General features: G+C 40.8%; 1 protein-coding gene across 3 annotated transcripts in view; it reads left to right on the forward strand.

Annotated features, from left to right (window-relative positions):
* traf1 (TNF receptor-associated factor 1) overlaps positions 1-21,697 on the forward strand; it is a 145,279-nt gene that overhangs the window by 113,734 nt on the left and 9,848 nt on the right. For all 3 annotated transcript variants that reach the window (XM_039764399.1, XM_039764400.1, XM_039764398.1), the window contains 2 exons: positions 6,985-7,434; positions 18,255-18,432. In XM_039764399.1, coding sequence (XP_039620333.1) covers positions 6,985-7,434; positions 18,255-18,432 — 628 coding nt within the window. The remainder of the gene's footprint in view (positions 1-6,984; positions 7,435-18,254; positions 18,433-21,697) is intronic.

Below are 21,697 nucleotides of genomic sequence, written 5' to 3' on the forward strand. Positions count from 1 at the left end.
TATGCAAGTTGGGTACCCAGATAGTGTATTTATCTGCACAAGCCAACGTTCTTTTGTGAATTTCAGTAGGTTCTACTCCCTCTGCCTTAGGAAATCTCACAACAGCGTGTTGTTCAACGATGGCCCAATCCCTGAGTGGAGCGTCCATGTTTATTTGACTTCGACCATATTTTCTTAAACTATGAGTCATGACCCAATTTCGGTCTCAGGTCGCCCAATTTTGAGTCAGACAGTGTCGAGATTCATAATTGTATTTAATGGGACAGTGTCGTATACGGCCTGTAGAGTGTTTCGCAATGTGCTTAAGCAATTGACCTGTAGCGGCAAATCTCCAAGGGGGAATCGGGGTCGATCGTCGCCAGTGATTCTGCCAGAAAGGCAACCCCAGTGACAAAGGGATGACTGTCATCCTCTCCCCTCACTGCCAATAGATACCCCCTTGTTGCTAGGGTTTCCCCTTTGGAGAATCACTGCTTACAGTCGACTGAGAGTTTTGGTCACGAAGACACTAAGAAGGCAAAAATTAGGTCACGAGAGAAAAAAAAGTTTAAGAAACACAGATCTAGATTAATGTCAGAATGCTGTGCTGTGTGTGCGTTAGAATCACTCATTAGCCATTGTGAACGTGTTGTATTGCATCAGCTTCTATCTGTTGCAGTTACCGTGTCAATTTTAAATTGCTATTACTTTTTGATTCACCCTCACACAATCTGGGTGTTTAATGCCTCTGTGATCAGGTTCAACCCAAAGGTAGAAAGGTATGCTGGGTAAGGCATTGAGCTTTAAACCTTATGTTTGCTGGTTCAGTTCCTGACTTAACTTGCCTGCACTCCAATCATTTTTAAGCAAAAATGGTAACGTGAACATTTTTAGTATATTGCCCTCCAAAATATACAACACCAAAATATACAATATTAATACAGTGCATCCAGAAAGTATTCACAGCACATCACTTTTTCCACATTTTGTTATGTTACAGCCTTATTCCAAAATTGATTAAATTAATTTTTTTCTTCAGAATTCTACACACAACACCCCATAATGACAACATGGAAAAGGTTTACTTGAGGTTTTGCAAATTTATTAAAAATAAAAAAACTGATAAATCCCATGTCCATAAGTATTCACAGCCTTTGCTCAACACTTTGTTGATGCACCTTTGGCACCAATTCCAGCCTCAAGTCTTTTTGAATGTGATGCCACAAGCTTGGCACACCTATCCTTGGCCAGTTTCGCCCATTCCTCTTTGCAGCACCTCTCAAGCTCCATCAGGTTGGATGGGAAGTGTCGGTGCACAGCCATTTTAAGATCTCTCCAGAGATGTTCAATCAGATTCAAGTCTGGGCTCTGGCTGGGCCACTCAAGGACATTCACAGAGTTGTCCTGAAGCCACTCCTTTGATATCTTGGCTGTGTGCTTAGGGTCGTTGTCCTGCTGAAAGATGAACCGTCGCCCCAGTCTGAAGTCAAGAGCACTCTGGAGCAGGTTTTCATCCAGGATGTCTCTGTACATTACTGCCGTCATCTTTCCCTTTATCTTGACTAGTCTCCCAGTTCCTGATGCTGCCACCACCATGCTTCACTGTAGGGATGGTATTAGCCTGGTGATGAGCGGTGCCTGGTTTCCTCCAAACGTGACGCCTGGCATTCACACCAAAGAGTTCAATCTTTGTTTCATCAGACCAGAGAATTTTGTTTCTCATGGTCTGAGAGTCCTTCAGGTGCTTTTTGGCAAACTCCAGGCGGGCTGCCATGTGCCTTTTACTAAGGAGTGGCTTCCGTCTGGCCACTCTACCATACAGGCCTGATTGGTGGATTGCTGCAGAGATGGTTACCCTTCTGGAAGGTTCTCCTCTCTCCACAGAGGACCTCTGAAGCTCTGACAGAGTGACCATCAGGTTCTTAGTCACCTCCGTGACTAAGGCCCTTCTCCCCCAACTGCTCAGTTTAGATGACCGGCCAGCTCTAGGAAGAGTCCTGGCGGTTTCGAACTTCTTCCACTTACGGATGATGGAAGACACTGTGCTCATTGGGACCTTCAAAGCAGCAGACATTTTTCTGTAACCTTCCCCAGATTTGTGCCTCGAGACAATCCTGTCTCGGAGGTCTACAGACAATTCCTTTGACTTCATGCTTGGTTTGTGCTCGGACATGAACTGTCAACTGTGGGACCTTCTATAGACAGGTGTGTGCCTTTCCAGATCATGTCACATCAACTGAATGTACCACAGGTGGACTCCAATGAAGCTGCAGAAACATCTCAAGGATGATCAGGGGAAACAGGATGAGCTTCATGGCAAAGGCTGTGAATACTTATGTACATGTGCTTTCTCAATTTTTTTTATTTTTTAATAAATTTGCAAAAATCTCAAGTAAACATTTTTCACGTTGTCATTATGGGGTGTTGTGTGTAGAATTCTGAGGAAAAAAAAATGTAATCCATTTTGGAATAAGGCTGTAACATAACAAAATGTGGAAAAAGTGATGCGCTGCGAATACTTTCCGGATGCACTGTATATATTGTAAAAGACACAAGAACAAATAGAAAGGTTTATATTATCATGATGCAGCACAAAAGAAACTTAAGAAGAGAGTAAACACAAAGAACTTAGTCAAGGCAATGAATGACCGCAGGATGAAGGATTTGGTTTTTATAGAGGCTAGGCAGGACGAGGCGTGTTTAGGTGGGATTGATGTCAGCAGGAGGGTGTGGTCTGGGAACTATAGTGGGCGGAGCTCTAGCTGGGCTTCTCCTCAGGTGTTCTGTGGAAGAGGGAGAAAATGCATTAGTGTAGTTCATCAACCCCTTCGTTAAGCCCTGAGACTGCCTCCAATGCGAGTGTGTGTGACATCATCAAATTATGAACATAGAATCTCTCTGTTATAAAAGAAAATCTTGACATGAGACAAGACTATTGCAAAAAGATTTTTTCAAGTTGGTAGTGGGGGCCCCTCCCTCCTTTCAATCATTTCCGGTTAACGGCCCACGCCCGCGGTCCTCTCACGTCCCATTCATGTGAATGCTTTTGTCGACAGTTCCTGCACTCTCAGCTCTTATAAATTTTTTACGTTTTCCTCACTTTAAGTTCCCAATAGATGAAGGCTTGTGTCAAAATCTTATTGAAGAATTTTATTCCGAAGGGTTATCAACAGAAGAAATGAGTACACAGGCAATCCTACAACCGAGAAACGATGAAGTTAAATGAATTAACATGAAAATTGTCGAGTGGTTACACGGCAGATTGGTTAAATGCGTATCAATAGACAATGATGAAACAGTTGGTGGTGATAGTGCAGAAACATCAACTTGCAATATCATGAAGGATATCTACAACCGTTAACACCGTCTGGTCTTCCACCGGCCGAATTACTGTAGAAAGAAGGACGTATCGTAATGTCATTACGTAATTTATGTCTGAGTGATGAGCTATGCAATAGGACAAGATTAGTTGTATTCAAAATTAATTGATTAATTCTGACATGTAAAATTTTAAGAGGCGACAAGAAAGGTAATGTAGTATATCTTCAGGGGATAACATTAGACACCAAAGGAGATCTTCATATGCCATTCGTATTAAAACTTTTACAGTTTCCTGTTAGAATAGCTTTTGCTATGACAATTAACAAATCAAAGGGACAAATATTCAAAAAAGTTTATTTATTAGAGAGAACAAAATTCACTCACAGGCAGTAATACGTTGCATTGTCACGATGTAACTCCAAACACGGAATCATAATTCAGTGCGATATTGGCAAAAAGTTAATTCCAAATATCGTTTTTACTGGTTTTACAGTAAAAGTGTAAGTTTAAAAAAGTATTTGCGTGGTAATTTCAAAGAACGAAAACGTATTACGCAACGAATACCTCTAACGCAACATGAAACATCATTTTCTTTCAATTTATTACATTTTACTATTTTTTACTATGGTAAATTACTTCCTGTAATGTAAAATAGTTCTATTATGCATACGTAACAATTCCCATGTAAATAACAATCTGTTTAAATTGTACATCCGCTTCCCCACACGTGAGTGGCCGTGAAGTGGGTAACACGTAGTGCCCACCCAGTGGTTGGCAAGCGAAGCGAGCAGGAGACAGAGCCCCATAGTGAACAAGACTATTTCAATTAGTTTTTATTCTTATGAACTCTTTTAGGGCTAATTTGTTTCCTTTTCTCCCAGGACTGAATAATTAAACGCACACAAAGCGGTGGTGTCATACACAAATCAACATAAAATACTTATTTATAACAAATGTCACTCTGTTTTATGTTCCATGAGCCTCTGCAGTGTGAAGATTCACAGACTTATTATGTACTGTTTGTCTCATCACTCATAAGCTGAAAGGCACTTTCTGGAAAAATAAATAAAACATTTACTTGTCTTTCGTTGTCAGTTTCCAGCTCACTTGCATCCAAATCAGAGTTCAATAAGTCAGAGTCTGATTCAGTAATAATACACAAAAATAAATAAATAAATAAGTAATGCACACAGAGTGTTTTGCTTTGTGCATTTGTTTCGCTCTCTCGCCCAACATCGATGCCATTCTAGACGTTGTTTACTCTACGCCATTCACACACACACAAGGATTCAACGTCAAGTCAATGAGAATTAAAAGTCCTCGTAGCAAAGAGGGTCTACCTCAGTGGTTCCCAACCTTTTTTTGGCCATGCCCCACCTAGGCCTCTCTAAAGTCATGATGTCCCTCGCTGTAACATACACCTTATTCTTATTATTACCTATTCAAAAAGTGAACTCCTACTCACGTGGAGGAAGCCCATAATGTCATTAATTTGGTCTAAACAAGCTTCCAAAGAACATGGAAACAAAAGAGGGAAAGGATAGTTGAAGTACCGAAAATAGAAATCACTAAGAAAATACAGCAAATACAGTTTTGAAAACATATAATAAGAGACATGATATTCATAAATATAAATAACTTTAATGAAATATATTTAATATATATATATATATATATATATATATATATATATAAATATATATATTTAAATATTTTGATCATTTTATATTTTTGCCATATTGCAATATTTTATAATCATTGTTACAATTTAGTTGATCTGGCTGCCCTGTGGGACATCCTGTGGGTTCACGGGATCCCCTCGAGGTTTCTGGATATCATGGCCGCCCTGTACACTGGTACTGTGTGCTGAGCAGAGTGGAGACAGACCCTCTGTGTTTTTCCCAGTTGATTCTGGGGTTCGTCAAGGGTCCATTCTGATCCTATTCTGTTCAATGCTTGTATGTATTGGGTGTTGGGCAAGGTCGTGGGGTCCAGCGGCTGGGGGGCATCTGTTGGTGAAGAAAGATTCATGGATCTTGACTTTGCTGACGATGCTGTGATCTTCGCGGACTCAATGGAGGCTCTGATCGGGGCTCTCGAGAGACTGAGTGAGGAGTCTGAGTGTCCTGATAAAAACCAAGAGCCAGGCCTATAATGAGCTCTTGGGCACGGCCATCAGTAGTGTGTCTGTCTGCGGAGAGAGTGTCGACCTCGTCGAGAGGTTTACTTACCTTGGCAGTGACTTTCATGTCTCAGGTGACTCTTCCTATGAACTCAGTAGACGGATTGGTAGAGCATGGGGGGTCATGAGGTCACTGGAAGGGGGTGTGTGGCATCCCGATATCTCTGCAAAAGGACGAAGGTCCAAGTCTTTAGAGTCCTGGTGTTTCCTGTCTTGCTATCTGTTTGCCAGACATGGACGCTATCCAGTGAAGTGAGACAAAGACTGGACTCCTTCATGTGTGTCTCTCCAGAAAATCTTTGGGTACCGCTGGTTTGACTTTGTGTTGCTCATGGAGTCCCAAATGAGACATATTACCTGCATTGTGAGGGAGCGTCAGTTACGGCACTACGGCCATGTGGCGCATTTCCTAGAGGGTGATCCAGCTCATAAGATCCTCATTGTTGGGGACCCGAGTGGCTGGACCAGGCCAAGGGGTCACCCACTTAACACCTGGATGTGGCAGATAGAGGGTCATTTCCAGAAAGTGGGACTGGACTGTGTGTCTGCCTGGGGGGTTGACAACCGGGATCCCGAGTTGTTTCGTCATGTAGTGGGTGCGGCAACGCGCTGTACCAGTGCATGCTCCCCAGCTTGACTTGAACTTGATACAATTCATATTATTTTAATGGCAAAAATGACTTCTAAGTAGAAAAACTCAAGCCGGTTGTAAAATCATAAATTAAAAGGTTCTTCACCGTTCCTTCTGTGTTTATATAAATATATAAATGTCTCTGTAAAAAATAAAATTACTTGTTTATTTTTTCTGTCATTTTTAACAGTGAATTTCTGTTTTTTCATTTTATAAATTGTTTAAAATTTTCCTAAATTCTTGAATTGCCCCACATTGGGAATCACCAGTCTACCTATAACGTAATGTTGAGTTTCATCAACATTTACAGCTGATTATTGCCCTCAGTCGACAAAAAAAAACGTTGACATCTGCCCTGTTAAACCGTTCTATAGTATTGATCTAAAGGTAAAGTGAACAAATTATAGAGGCAGTGTGATATTCATTTTTCAGTCTCTATTATTTCTTGTTTTTTGCTGTTCACAGTTAGCACTGTAGTTTGAGGGGAGACATCAGAGTTAAATAAGCAGTAGTCAAGGGACACACAGACGTGTTTAAAATAGCGAAAGGACTTTGCTATACAATCGACTCTGTCGACTCACAGGTATGTAATTCTGATGTTTTCCGGTTTAATGTTGTGGAGCCGAGCAAATAGCACAAAATGATTCAAAGCGCATGAACTCAAGTCACGTTGCCAAGTCTGCCAGAAACGAACCGTGAGTCCGACTGGGGGAACTTGAATGAAGTATCTGAAATCAGGGGCTTTGTAATTGACGGTCTTGCTATTCACCCTTTCATGTACTGTTGAATCAAGGAGCCAGCAGTGCAGAAAAAAAATCCATTTTTATTTTGTGTCATACTTTATTTTTTCTCTTTTCTCCTCACTCTCCAGGGAAATAAAGAGAAGACCAAAGAACACGAACACACGTCACTTGTACCTCACCTCCAGTTACTACTTCAGGCATTCTACAGTGTAAAGTCTTCATTGTTCACCAGTCAGGCCAGCGCTAATGGAGATGGTGGCTGCTTTGTGGACATCCAGCTTAAACTTAATCAACTGGAGAGCACTTTTGACTGTCTGAACGTGCGGACCGCTCCTGAAATGAATGGGGATTTGGAAGTGGATAGCAATTTAAATTCTTCAAATTCAGATTGCGCCCAAAATCAAGATGATATGAATCAATGCCAAGTGAAGCTTGAAGAGCTCGCTCAGAAAATTCAAGTGTATGAAAATATTGTTACGGTCCTGAATCGAGAGGTGGAGAAAAGCCAGATGACCATTGCTGCCTATGAAAATCAGAATAAAATCGATCAAGACACCATCAGAAAGTTGGAAGCTGAGGTACCTAAACCGTGCCCTCAAAGTAATGCTGTGTTATTTTTAATGGCTGTGATAAATCTGTTCAGTTGTATTGTACACACATAAGCCCTATAAATATATAAATATTCTACTCCTGATTACAAAGAGTTTAAATACAGAAGTAACAGAAACAAATAGCAGGCTGGTGGCGGACATTTTAGTGAGATGTACATTGAGTTGAGGAATGCATTATTAATTTAACTCATTTATTGCCTCTTGTTATACAGGGTGGTCCAGATCTAATTATGCAATTTTCATTACGCTATAACTTATTAAGTTTATTACATAGAGAATTCACAACTGAATGGAGGACAAGTGGGACATTAGGTAGAAAATCAGTGAATTAATTCAATGTAAGTCCATTTTCGATATTTCGAACAATTCTTTTGTCTTGCATTGTTTTCCTGCATTACAATAAAAGTTGCATAATTAGATCTGGACCACCCTATATTTCTATTATTATAAGGAAGAGGCGTGTTTTTCTAATGGTCTTAAGATTTTTTGTGAATACAGTAAATCCTCACAATCTGCGAGATACACTTATCCTCTGTTTATAAAAAGTGTAACCCATTCCTTGCCACCTGCGGTCTAATCATGCCCATTTGCGTAGTTCCCTACAAACAAGGAATTCCCAGTAAGTGCAGGTCATAAGCTTGCACTTATTACGTCAAGTCAAGTCAAGTGGCTTTCTTGTCATACAGTCCGTACACCGTATTGCATCGTACAGTCACATGAAATAAAAGGACCGCGGTGCAGCATAGACATAATCACAGGATAAGTACTACAGGTACAACTACCATATATACTCGTGGATAAGTTCTCCTGTGGATAAGTCAGGAATCGATTTTACTGTATAAGTTCTGGTATTTTATAATGTCGGTCATATAAGTCAAATGCGGAAAACTCACACTGTTGGTCCAAGAGATTATGATATGCTAACGCCCACCTGAGAGAGTAACCACGAATCACATGGCCTTTTCATTACTATGTATTGTGCCTCCGTGACCACACGGTAATACCCAAACTATTCCGAAGCGACGTTTGCACTGATTTGTGTTTTTTGTATCTCAGACCCTCATACACCTTTATCGTAAGAGCATCCCTTATCTACGATGGAGTGTTCAATCAGAAGGAAATATGAAGCTGGTTTTAAATTAAACATCGTTGAAGTGGCGAAAGAAATTGGTAACTGTGCTGCTGCAACAAAATTCAATGTGTCTGAGAAACTGATGAGAGATTGGAGGAGGCAAAAAGATGTAAAAAAAAAAAAAATGAGGTGTTTTTGAACGGGTGTATAAGTCAGGGTCTGATTTTAGGATTGAGAAACCCGACTTATACGTGAGTATATACGGTATGCTGTACTATATTATACTATACTATACCATACCATACTGTCCACCTTAATAAAAGGATATGCGTCAGGCCCCCTCATCACCCCTCCTCGCTAACCATCATCCATAGTGCAGAGAGGACAGATAGAGAAAGAAAAAAAAGAAAAAAGCTAGTAGGCATGAGCCACACAACAAGGTGAAAGGTATTATGTGTAAAGAATACATATCAGAGGTCCAAATTCTTTGTATATGCATGTGTATATATAGAATAGTAAAAGATAAGGCAATATGCAGATGAAATTTTAGGGAAACCAACTGGTGATCCCCATATAGTTTGTATAATTTGCACAATAAGAAAAACTGTAAAAACGAGAAATGTCTTTCCAGACGCGAGTCCATGGAGTAGTAGGACCTCTTCTTGTAATGGTGACCGTTAAATCTGTTTTACCTCAGAAGGGGAGAAGTTTAAAGAGGCTATTCACTTACCTATTATTTATTATTTATTTATTTACTTGTGTACTTTCTCAGCTACCCTTCAAAGATGGGTGGAAATCTAAGTAATTAATGTAGACATCAGCGTTGGCATTTACAGTATGAAATGCATATGTCTCCGTTAAATCCCATTTGTATGGGATTTGTACAAGCAGTGTTAATGTTTGCGATGTATCATCTGTTGGAATGATAAATGCCATGCATTGTAGTACTAAAAATTTTTGTGATGTGGTATATTTTAGAATGATAGAAGCACAGCAACTAAACACAGACACTTATTCTTTTACTATCTGTGCCCCTCGTCCAAGATGGGTTGGAGTCTTAAGCAGTCAATGTAGACCTCAATGTGCACCACGCAATGCCTATGTCTCTGTTATATGCCGTTCAGTATTTGATTTGTAAAAGGACTGTTAATGTTCGTGATGCACCATCTGTAGGAATGACGGAGGCATAGCAACTTGACAAACACACAGACAGATACACAGACACGTCCTTTGATTAAGATGAACTAGCTATGCTACCTGTCTAAGATGGGCTGAAATCTAAGTATTTAATGTAGACCTCATCATTAATGTTTGCGGTGCACCATGCAATGCAGTTATCTTTGTTATGTGCCATTAAACATAGGATTTGTAAAAGCAGCGTTAATGTTTGTGATGCTCCATCTGTTGGAATGACAAATGCAATGCAGATTCTCAGTTATATGCCATTCGATATACTGTAGGATTTGTAAAAGCAGGGTTAATGTTTGTGATGCGCCATCTGTTTGAATGACAAATGCAATGCTGATTCTCAGTTATATGCCATTCAATATAGGATTTGTAAAAGCAGGGTTAATGTTTGTAATGTGCTATCTGTTGGAATGACAAACACAATGCCTATGTCTCTGTTATATGCCGTTCAGTATTTGATTTGTTAAAGGACTGTTAATGTTCGTGATGCACCATCTGTAGGAATGACGGAGGCATAGCAACTTGACAAACACACAGACAGATACACAGACACGTCCTTTGATTAAGGTGAACTAGCTATGCTACCTGTCTAAGATGGGCTGAAATCTAAGTATTTAATGTAGACCTCATCATTAATGTTTGCGGTGCACCATGCAATGCAGTTATCTTTGTTATGTGCCATTAAACATAGGATTTGTAAAAGCAGCGTTAATGTTGGTGATGCTCCATCTGTTGGAATGACAAATGCAATGCAGATGTCTTTGGTATATGCCATTCAGTATAGAATTTGTAAAAGCGGTGTTAATGTTTGTGATGCACCATGTGCTGGAATGAAAAATACAATGCATATGTTTTTTTATATGCCATTCAGTATAGGGTCTGTAAAAGCAGTGTTAATGTCTGTGATGCACCATCTGTTTGAATGACAAATGCAATGCATATATTTTGTATATGCTATACAGTATAGGATTTGTAAAAGCAGTGTTAATATTTGTGATGTGCTATCTGTTGGAATGACAAACACAATGCATATGTCTGTTATGTGCCTTTCATTAAAGGAGTGTTTGTGATGCATCAGCTGTTGGAATGACGGAGACATGACAACCAGACAGACACACCGGCACTTCTCCTTCGATTAATTTAGCCACATCATTATTCATCATTGCTTATATGCTTAACATTAGATTTTTGGGTAGCTGGGACCCTCCATTTCTAACACTCCACCGCTGTGATGTGACAGTGCAGTGCTTGTTTGTCTAGAAGTGACGTGATTTCAATTATGAACAGCAGAGATCCTTTGTTGATGTAACCCAGTGATTTTACACTTTTATTATACTGCCATTAATTCTGGGGTTGAATTTATTAGAAGGGTTGGATCTGATTCTTCTTACATGTTGGTATTAATAAATTTGTGTAGCAATGATTAATAAATCATAGGAAAGATATTAGATATTATAAGAGAATAGTTAATAATTAATATTGTAGGAATAGAAGGGAATTCCTTCTAATTGCTTTCGCTAGCAGTAGAAGCAGATGTCTGGCAGAGAAAAGGAAAGATGAATTAATGAAGGTCTTTAAGTAAAAAGGTTACACACAGTAAATATGAGGCCGGCAGAACAACTTGTTTTACATAAAGCAGAAACGAATGCATAACTAAATGAAATTAGATTTGGACACAACTGGTCGAGTTTGCAGTGCTGACTTGTATTTTATTTTTTTTTAAATATCTTTCCCATGATGCTATGGATTTTTTTTTTTAGGGAGACGTGGGTTTGGCAGGAACAAAAAAGGAATTTTACGGCTCTTTGAAAGCTACAGTATGGCGAGGGTCACAACATAAAGAGCCAAAGCATCAGCGAGACTGATGAGAAAGATGATACTGTATTTAAAGTCTGCATTATAATGAACGGTACGTGGAGTCCAAACAGGAGGCGACGTTAAGTAGTGGAACTGCGTGCAGGTGGAAGAGCCGTCCCTTTGTGTGGAATTAAGAACGCATCTATTCAAACGCCTGGCTGCGTGATCGGAATCTGATTAACGGCCGTGCCGGCAATTATGCTGCTGTTCAGTTTTTAACGTTTGTGTTTTGAGCCGGCTTTACTCCCTTTTGTAAATGATTTCACATTCCGCTCCACCGTGCCACCCCCATTCCAAGACCCCAGTTGCTTCTTTCTTTCATTCCTGATCTCTCACAATCTGCTGCCTGTATGGCGGTAGTGTATATGCGCTAACCTTTAAAATACACATTCTGAAGCCCAACTTACAAATATTAAATAATTTTGGGTAATAAAAATGTTCAATAGTGCTGCAGGGCTCTTGGAATAATTTGTTATTTTGACAGATCGTTTTCATTTGACGCCTCTCATGGTCTTCACACCCTGAGCAGGCGAAAAGTTCATCAAAGTGGTATCCTCTACCTCAGATCATATACATTTGTTTGTTTTTTTTGCCATTTTATGATTGTTTGGCCTACTAAATAGTTTTTATTTTTTTGGTGATCTCATATTGTTCAATGATGCAGGTTGTACGAGATGCATGTCAGTGGACCCTATACTGTGTGAGGAATGTGAGTGTTATGTCTTAACAATTGAGAAAAGGAATGAAGAAGCAAAGTTTAAAAGAAGAGGGGATCAGAGTAGAGTTTACATGGGCTGCTTTCATCCGAGCCCCTTCAGTGGATGTCGTCCAAGTGATTTGTAAAATGGTCTTTGTGCAGAGTACATTATTGGAACCACGGGATAATGGAAAATTAGTGTATAGTTTAGAATGGAGTTGGCAGTATCTCGTGTGCCTCTTGCCAGCAGCCAACCATGATTAAGAAAAAGAGGCCACTTGGCAAAATATTTTTGTCGGATATTATATTGTGTTTAAAAGCTGTTGGAATCTGACGCTCCTGCTCTTTTTCTTGTTTTCAGGTCTGTCTCTAACAAATTCTGAAGACATGAGACGGGTTTTATAAAGTGAAAAGGGCAAGGACGTGCTTTACTATTGAGTCGCTTGATGTTGCCCCCCTTTTATGAGGGTTTTATCACATCTTTACCACATCAAAGGCAGCTTAAGAGGGTTTATGCGATAAATGCATGTCTGAAGATGACGTTTGTGCCTGGTATTCTGCCAGACAGAGCCTGCAACATTTCAGTTAAATGACATTTGTGGTCGGCCGAGGGCAAAAGTAAATGTTGGGGAGCCAACCCGGCCATCCCCATTTATATTCAAAGGCATCAAAACGGAGCACCACAGTGGCCTCCGGTTAAAGTGGGGCCCCCGGCTGGTTCTGTAGGTTTCTTCAGGTTACAGAGGAGCGACGTCTCTCTGGTTCGCTCAGTCGTGAAGTGACGCCTCCTTCCAGGCGGTCGTCCTTTTTTGGCCCAGGGACTGGAAGTGGCGGAGTCCGTCGTCCTCACTGGGTGGTTTCTCGGTAATGCGAAGGCAAAGTGCGGAAATCATCGGCGCGCACAGACCGAAAGGGCTTGTTCGTATACCGAGTGTGTGGTCGTGAACAGATGCAAAAGTTTTTGGTCGTAACCCGATTTGTATGTGTTCAAAGATGTTCGTGAACCGAGGTTCCACTGTGTATTGGAATATGTACAGTTTAGGGGGTACATCCGTTTCCCCCCCTTGGGTGTTGTAGTAGGACATACCTAACTTTTGTAAGTACGCTGCAAGGAATGAGCAAGGGAAATTTCAGCTTCCCACCTAAATGCAGTAGAAAGTGGGAGAATCAGTGATGAGTCAGTGAAGGCTTTGCCTTTTATATGTAGAGATATTGGCAGTAAATATCTAAAACTAGGCTGACCGGCCTTTTAAGGCGACCGACTTTTAAGTTGACCACTTCTTAAGGCAATTCAATATGTAGATCAATCTGATATTTTATACAAACTCATTCATTTGGTTATATTGCATTTGAGCGGTATTACTTTAATACTCGTAGTTTCTGTTATTTTTGTGATGAAATTTAAACTTTTTTTTCTATATTGAGGTCGCCCTTTTGAACCCCCCTGATATTTACTACACGGTGTGGCATTTGTACTCCATCAACATGAATTATTTCCAGAGACATAATTTTGTCTATTTTTCCGATGGGAGCACCAGAACTCTGCTCACATCATGTCGCTTCGTACCGCAAGCTGCAAGTAGTACGTCTGTGATAAGCGGAATACCGCTACGCTTTCCACTCACGGGACGGAACGACAATCCCGACCGCTTTTATATAGTAAGAAAGAAGAAGAAGATATCGCACAGTCTGGAGTAGAAAATCATCTTTTACCTGGAAAAACGAAACTACAAATCCCATCGTGCATTGCAAAATGGACGGGGCGTGTGTGAAACTCTGCGCCTACGTAGCACTCACGGGACAGAAGGACAATCCCGACCGCTTTTATATAGAAGGACTAGCTTTAGTAACTCACAAACCCCTCCAGCTTGAATGATATACAGTAATCCCTCCTAGATCGCGGGGGTTGCGTTCCAGACACCCCCGCGATAGGTGAAAATCCGCGAAGTAGAAACCATATGTTTGTGTGGTTATTTTTATATATTTTAAGCCCTTATAAACTCCCCCACCCTGTTAACATTATTAGAGCCCTCTAGACATGAAATAACACCCTTTAGTCAAACGTTTAAACTGTGCTCCATGACAAGACAGAGATGACAGTTCTTTCTCACAATTAAAAGAAAGCAAACATATCTTATCTTCAAAGGAGCGCCGTCATAAAGGAGCGCGTCAGGAGCAGAGAATGTCAGAGGGAGCGCTCGCAAAGAAAAGCAAACAATCAAAAAATCAATACATGCTTTTAAGTATACAGAAGCACCGTGATAAAGCGGCATTTTGTAGAGGAGCGTCCGTGTCCTCTGTGCAAACAGCCCCTCTGCTCACACCCCCTCCGTCAGGCTGAGAGAGCGAGAAAGATAGAGAGAAGCAAAAGCAAACAAGCACAGCTGGAAGCATATCTTATAGCATTGAGGAGTTTTAGTTAATATGCAATACATGCTCTGATTGGGTAGCTTCTAAGCCATCCGCCAATAGCGTCCCTTGTATGAAATCAACTGGGCAATCAAACTGAGGAAGCATGTAACCTAAATTAAAAGACCCATTGTCCGCAGAAAGCGGCGAACCAGTGAAAAATCTGTGATATATGTTTAGATGTGCTTACATTTAAAATCCGCGATAGAGTGAAACCGCGAAAGTCAAAGCGCGATATAGCGAGGGATTACTGTATGTGGCAACTCGGAGAGAGTCAAAGGTGTACACTGAAGTTTTAAAAAGTCGCAGAATAAAAAATAGACACGTATCTTGCTTTTGATTTGAAAGAGGAACCTGTCATTTTAATAGGACATTTTTAAAGAAGTGGCAAATGGCTGTTGAGCTCAAGATAGAGGGTGTGCTGCAAATTAAAGAAAGTGAACGGCGGCACCATGAGACATTTAAATGTCTGTTTTAGCTTTCAGAAGGAGCTCCGAACTTATAATAAAAAAATGATATGCTGTTTGACTATCGAACTACATATAACTGTGCTTACATTAAATTAGATCAACTTTATAATCCCATGGGAATATTTACATTCATATAGCCGTGGCCAAAAGTTTTGAGAGTGACCCAAGTGTTGGTTTTCACAAAGTTTGCCGCCTCAGTGTTTTTAGATCTTTTTGTCAGAAGTTTCTCTGGTAGACTGAAGTAGAATTGCAAACATTTCAGAAGTTTCCAAGGCTTTTATTGACAGTGACATGAAGTTTATGCAAAGAGTTAATATTTGCAGTGTTGGCCCTTCTGTCTTTTTCAAGACCTCTGCAATTCGCCCTGGCAGGCTGTCCATCAACTTCTGGGCCCAATCGTGACTGATGGCTGCCGCCCATTCTTGCAGAATCAGAATTGGTGGGTTTGTGTTTGTCCAGCTGCCTCTTGACCACAAGTTCTCAATGGGGAGTTTCCTGGCCATGGACCCCAGATTTTGATGTTCTGTTCCCCGAGCCACTTAGTTCTCACTTTTGCCTTAAGGCCCGGTACTCCATCATGCTGGTCACCAAACTGTTCTTGGATGTTTGGGAGAAGTTGCTCTCCGATGAGGTTTTGTTCCCATTCTTTATTCATGCTCTCACGCCTTCCTGCTGCCATTCCAGAGCAAGCTCTGCTCTGGTGGTGCCCCAATCCTGAGTCATGAACATCGAAATTTTGAGTCTGTGGCCCCTCGACTTTCTTGTATACTTAGATATGTGGATGGATATTTGAGGAGTAAACCACAAGACAATGATTATATTTTTATATTATGTATATTAAAGAACCATTAACATCAAATCAAATGAATAATATATTGAACAATTATTATAAAAGTAAAGTGGAATAAATCAGTCTCTGTAGCCGCATGAATAACAAAGTACCACATCTGGTTAGCAGAAATCGCACAAAAGTTGATAGAAATCTACATTTTGTACGTAAATCTTGTAGGCAAAATTTGGTTGACCAAAATGAAAGCACACTCAAGTTATCAAACATTACAACAATCCAGACGAGAACAGGCCATTCAGCCCAACAAAGCTCGCCAGTCTTCTCCACTTATTTCTTCCTAAAGTGGAGAAGGACAAACAAACTGTAATAGCCTTTACTTCACTATTGGCATATAGACTTATCTTGCTCAGCTGGAAGAATCCTAGCCCACCTCTTTTAAGTCAGTGGGTAACTGATGTTATGTACTATTTGAAATTGGAAAAAATTTAATTTTCACGTAGAGGATCTGTGCAAAACGTTTTCAAAACCTAGCAGGGCCTCAATTAGATTTTAGAACATTAGAACATACTGGATGAGAACAGGCCATTCAGCCCACCGAAGCTCGCCAGTCCTCTCCACTTATTTCTTCCAAGAAAACATGAAGTCGAGTTTTGAAAGTCCCTAAAGTCCTACTGCCTGCCACACTCCTTGGTCGCTTATTCCAAGTGTCTATCGTTCTTTGTGTAAAGAAAAACTTGCTAATGTTTGTGCAAAATTTCTCCTTAACAAGTTTCCACTCATTTTAAAGTCATCATCTTGATCCACTGGACTAATTCTCTTCATCATTTTAAACACTTCAGTCAGGTCACCTCTTAATCTTCTTTTGTTTAAACTGTAAAGGCTCAGCTCTTTCAATCTTTCCTCATAACTCATCCCCTGTTTCCCTGAATCAGCCTCGTCGCTCTTCTCTGGACCCCCTCTAGTGCTGTTATGTCCTTTTTGTAGCCTGGAGACCCAAACTGCACCCATTACTCCAGATGAGGCCTCACCAGTGTGTTATAAAGCTGAGCAGAACCTCCTGTGACTTGTACTGCACACATCAAGGCGCTATATAACCTGACAGTCTGTTAGCCCTCTAAATGGTGTCTGAACACCGTCTGGAAGTCGATAGTTAAGAGTCCACTATGACTCCTAAATCCTTCTCATAAGGTGGACTTTCGATTTTCTGACTGCCCATTGTGTATTCAAACCTCACATTTTTACTTCCTATATCTAATTCTTTACATTTACTGACATTAAATTTCATCGTCCACAAATCTGCTCAAGTCTGTCTGCTGTCCAAGTCCTTCTGTAATGATATAACAGATTCCAAATTATCTGCTAATCCACCTGTCTTGGTGTCATCTGCAAACTTAACCAGCTTGTTCCTTATATTCCTGTCTAAATCATTTCTATATTTTAAAATTAGCAGCGGCCCCAGCACTGACCCCTGCTGGTCACCACTCTTAACATCAGCCAATTTTACTTCCTGTGTCTGAGCCAATTCTGCACCTGTTTAAAAACATCACCCTGATCTGCCACTTCTTTTAATTTGATGCCCACCCTCTCATGTGGCACCTTATCAAATGCTTTCTGAATGTCAAAATAAATAATCTCATCTCCTCCACTCTGGTCGTATTCTTTTGTTGCCTCCTCGTAGAATTCCAGCATGTTAGTAAAACACGACCTCCCTCGTCTGACCCCACGCTGACTGTCCTGTCCTTGCCAGGCGTTGCTCAATCTTATCCTTAATAATTCCTTCCATTAATTTTCCTGCGATTCACATTAAGCTTACTGGCCTACAGTTGCTTATATCTGCCCTGTCACCCTCTTTATATAACAGGATGATATTTGCCTTTTCCCAGTCCTTCTGAATCTATCCAGTGCACAGCGACTTCCTAAAAATATTTGTCAAGGGTTTACAGACACACAGACATAATTCCAAAACTCAGGGTTGTCTAAAACGTTGAGATTCTTTAAAATCTCAAAATCCAATTATTGAATGATTACAGTAGTTTCCCTATGAGAACATAAATCGGAGTCTGGGAAGTCTAAAACAGCGAGATTCATCAAAATCTTGAGGTCATATTTTTGGACGATTACAATATTTTCCCTGTACTTCGTATATGAGAAAGCAAAAGACACATTTTAAGTTTTGATTTGAAAACAGAAAGTGAGGAACGAGTACAATGTAATGGTCTTAAAGTGCGGTCAGATCCCTGCCTTTCATAAATGTTTTTTCCCACATGCAGTCGCCCCATTAATCTCCTAAACGTCTTTATGCAGGTTTCAGAGCTGCAGAGTTTGCTCCCCATGAAAGATCTCCTCATAAATGCTCTACACCTGCGGATTGAAGCACTTGAAGAGATCTCCTATGATGGAACATTCATTTGGAAGATCTCGGAGCTGAATCGGAAGATGCAGGAGACTGCGTCCGGGAGGATCAGTAATCAGTATTCTCCAGGTAAGTGGCTGATTATTTGCCATGTAAAAACATTGCATTGCAGGAGCAGGTTCTCCTCCATTTTGTTCAGCTAATTTTCTGAAACCTATTTTGAGGTTTCTGGTGTAAATTGCTTTATACAACGTGTGCAATGAAATTGTTAGTATCCCAAAAATAAAAAAGGAGTTACTGATAAATAAAAATGGCAAAAAAAACATACAATGTAAACAGTGATAATTATAAGATGTGTAGAGTACAAGTCACAGGCGGTTGTGCTCAACCTTTATAATGCACTGGTGAGGCCTCATCTGGAGTCCTTGTTGCAGTTTGGGTCCCCAGGCTACATAAAGGACATGGCAGCGCTAGAGGGGGTCCAGAGAAGAGCGACAAGGCTGATTCAGGGGGTGAGTTATGAGGAAAGATTAAAAGAGCTGAGCCTTTACAGTTTAAGAAAAAGAAGACCTGACTGAAGAGTTTAAAATAATGAAGGGAATTAGTCCAGTGGATCAAGATGGTGACTTGAAAATGAGAACACGGAGACACAACTGGAAACTTGTTAAGGTTAAATTTTGTACAAACATTAGGAAGTTTTTCTTCACACAGAGACCCACAGACACTTGGAATAAGTGACCAAGTAAGGAGGTAGACAGTCATAATAATAATAATAATATATTTTATTTATATAGCACCTCTCCCATTCTTAAGGTGCTTATTTAAACAGCAGGGTATACTGTATGTCAGGCATGTCAAACACGCGGCCCGCAACAGAAATCTGTGCAGCCCTCATGACAGATCCTAGTTGGCACTAAACTTGCACAGAATGATTACAATTCTTTGAGATTGAATTATTCTGCTGGAAGACCAGACGGTGTTAACGGTTGTAGAAATTCTTTGTGATATTATAAGTTGATGTTTTCATCTTCTGCATCATCACCACCAACTGTTTCAGCAGAGTCTATTGATACGCATTTAACCATTTTGCCGTGTAACCGATTGACAGTTTTCACGTTAATTCGTTTGACGGCATCGTTTCTTGGTGCTAGGATTGCCCATGTACTCATTTCTTCTGTTGATAACCCTTTGGGATGAAATTCTTCAATAATATTTGGACATAATACATCTTCTTTTATTGAGAACTTAAAGTGAGGAAAACGTAAAAATTTATAAGCGCTGAGAGCACAGGAACTGTGTCTGACAAAATCATTCACATGAATGAGAGGTGAGAGGACTGCGGACGTGGGCCGTGAAACGGAAATGGTGGAGAGGACGGCGAGACCTGAAAACCTCTCATGGCTAAAGTTTTGTCTTGCGGGACTTGGAAAAAATTTCTTGTAAAAAGTCTCATCTCGTCTCAGGATTTTTTTTATATAATAGAGAGGTATATATTTAAATTGAATAGAAAGTATAGAATAGAATGTTATTAATAGAATAAAGTCAGTCCTATAAGCCACAGGAAGCCAATGAAGGCGAAGCAGGATGGCTGTAATGTGCTCACTGTTGCTGGTTCATGTAAGGACTCTGGCAGCAGCATTTTGAATCAACTGGACATCCTTCTATATAAAAGTGGTCGGGATTGTCCTTCCGTCCCGTGAGTGCTACGCAGGCGCGGAGTTTCACACGCCCGTCCATTTTGCAATGCACGATGGGATTTGTAGTTTTGTTTTTCCAGGTAAAAGATGATTTTCTACTCTAGATTGTGCGATATCTTCTTCTTCTTTCTTACTATATAAAAGCGGTCGGGATTGTCCTTCCGTCCCGTGAGTGGAAAGCGTAGCGGTATTCCGCTTATCACAGACTTACTACTTGCAGTTTGCGGTACGAAGCGACATGATGTGAGCAGAGTTCTGGTGCTCCCATCGTTCCCTTGCTTTTGTGCGCGATGCGCTGGAAAAATAGACAAAATTATGTCTCTGGAAATAGTTAATGTTGATGGAGTACAAATGCCACACCGTGTAGTAAATATCAGGGGGGTTCAAAAGGGCGACCTCAATATAGAAAAAAAGTTTAAATTTCATCACAAAAATAACAGAAACTACGAGTATTAAAGTAATACCGCTCAAATGCAATATAACCAAGTGAATGAGTTTGTATAAAATATCAAATTGATCTACATATTGAATTGCCTTAAGAAGTGGTCAACTTAAAAGTCAGTTGCCTTAAAAGGCGGGTCAGCCTAGTGTGATATAAGATTCGAAAGAGACGCCTGCCAGTAGGGAGTTACAACAATCGATGTGGGATAAGATAAAAGCATGGACAAGTGTCTCAGCATTAGAAAAGGAGAGGAATGAGCGAATGTGGGATACAGTAGGACTTTAGGGACCTTCAACACTCAACTTGATGTTATTTTAGAAACATTTAGTGGATAGGATTGGTGAGGGGCGGCACGGTGGCGCAGTGGTAGTGCTGCTGCCTCGCAGTTAGGGGACCTGCGTTCGCTTCCCGGGTCCTCCCTGCGTGGAGTTTGCGTGGGTTTCCTCCGGGCGCTCCGTTTTCCTCCCACAGTCCAAAGACATGCTGGTTAGGTGGATTGGCGATTCTAAATTGGCCCTAGTGTGTGCTTGGTGTGTGGGTGTGTTTGTGTGTGTCCTGTGTTGGCTGGGATTGGCTCCAGCAGACCCCCGTGACCCTGTGTTTGGATTCAGCGGGTTGGAAAATGGATGGATGGATGGATGGATTGGGGAGGTTTGTTGGGCTGAATGGCCTGCTCTTGTCCACATTGTTCTAATACTGTAATACATTAACTTTTAGTATACACTCACTGGCCACTATATTAGGTACACCTGTTCAACTGCTTGTTAAAGCAAATATCTAATCAGTTAATCACATGGCAGCAACTCTGCATTTCGGCATGGAGACCCTGGCAAGACCACCTGCTGAAGTTCACACTGAGCATCAGAAGGAGGAAGAAAGGTGATTTAAATGACTTTGAATTTGGCATGGGGCTGATCTGAATATTTCTGAAACTGCTGATCTGCCGGGATTTTCACACACAGCCATCTCTAGGGTTTACAGAGAATGGTCCGAAAAATGGAAAATATCAGTGAGTGACAGTTCTCTGGGCGAAAATGCCTTGTTGATACCAGAGGTCAGAGGAGAATGGCCAGACTGGTTCGAGCTGATAGTAAGGCAGCAGCAACTCAAATAAGAACTCGTTACAACCGAGGTATGCAGAAGAGCATCTCTGAAAACACAACATGTCGAATCTTGAAGCAGATTGGGGCGGGGGGCTACAGCAGCAGGAGACCACAGTGGGTGACAGTCCTGTGAGCCAAGAACGGGCAACTGA

The sequence above is a fragment of the Polypterus senegalus genome, chromosome 9 (genome assembly GCF_016835505.1).
Source record: "Polypterus senegalus isolate Bchr_013 chromosome 9, ASM1683550v1, whole genome shotgun sequence".
NCBI classification, from domain to species: Eukaryota; Metazoa; Chordata; class Cladistia; order Polypteriformes; family Polypteridae; genus Polypterus; species Polypterus senegalus.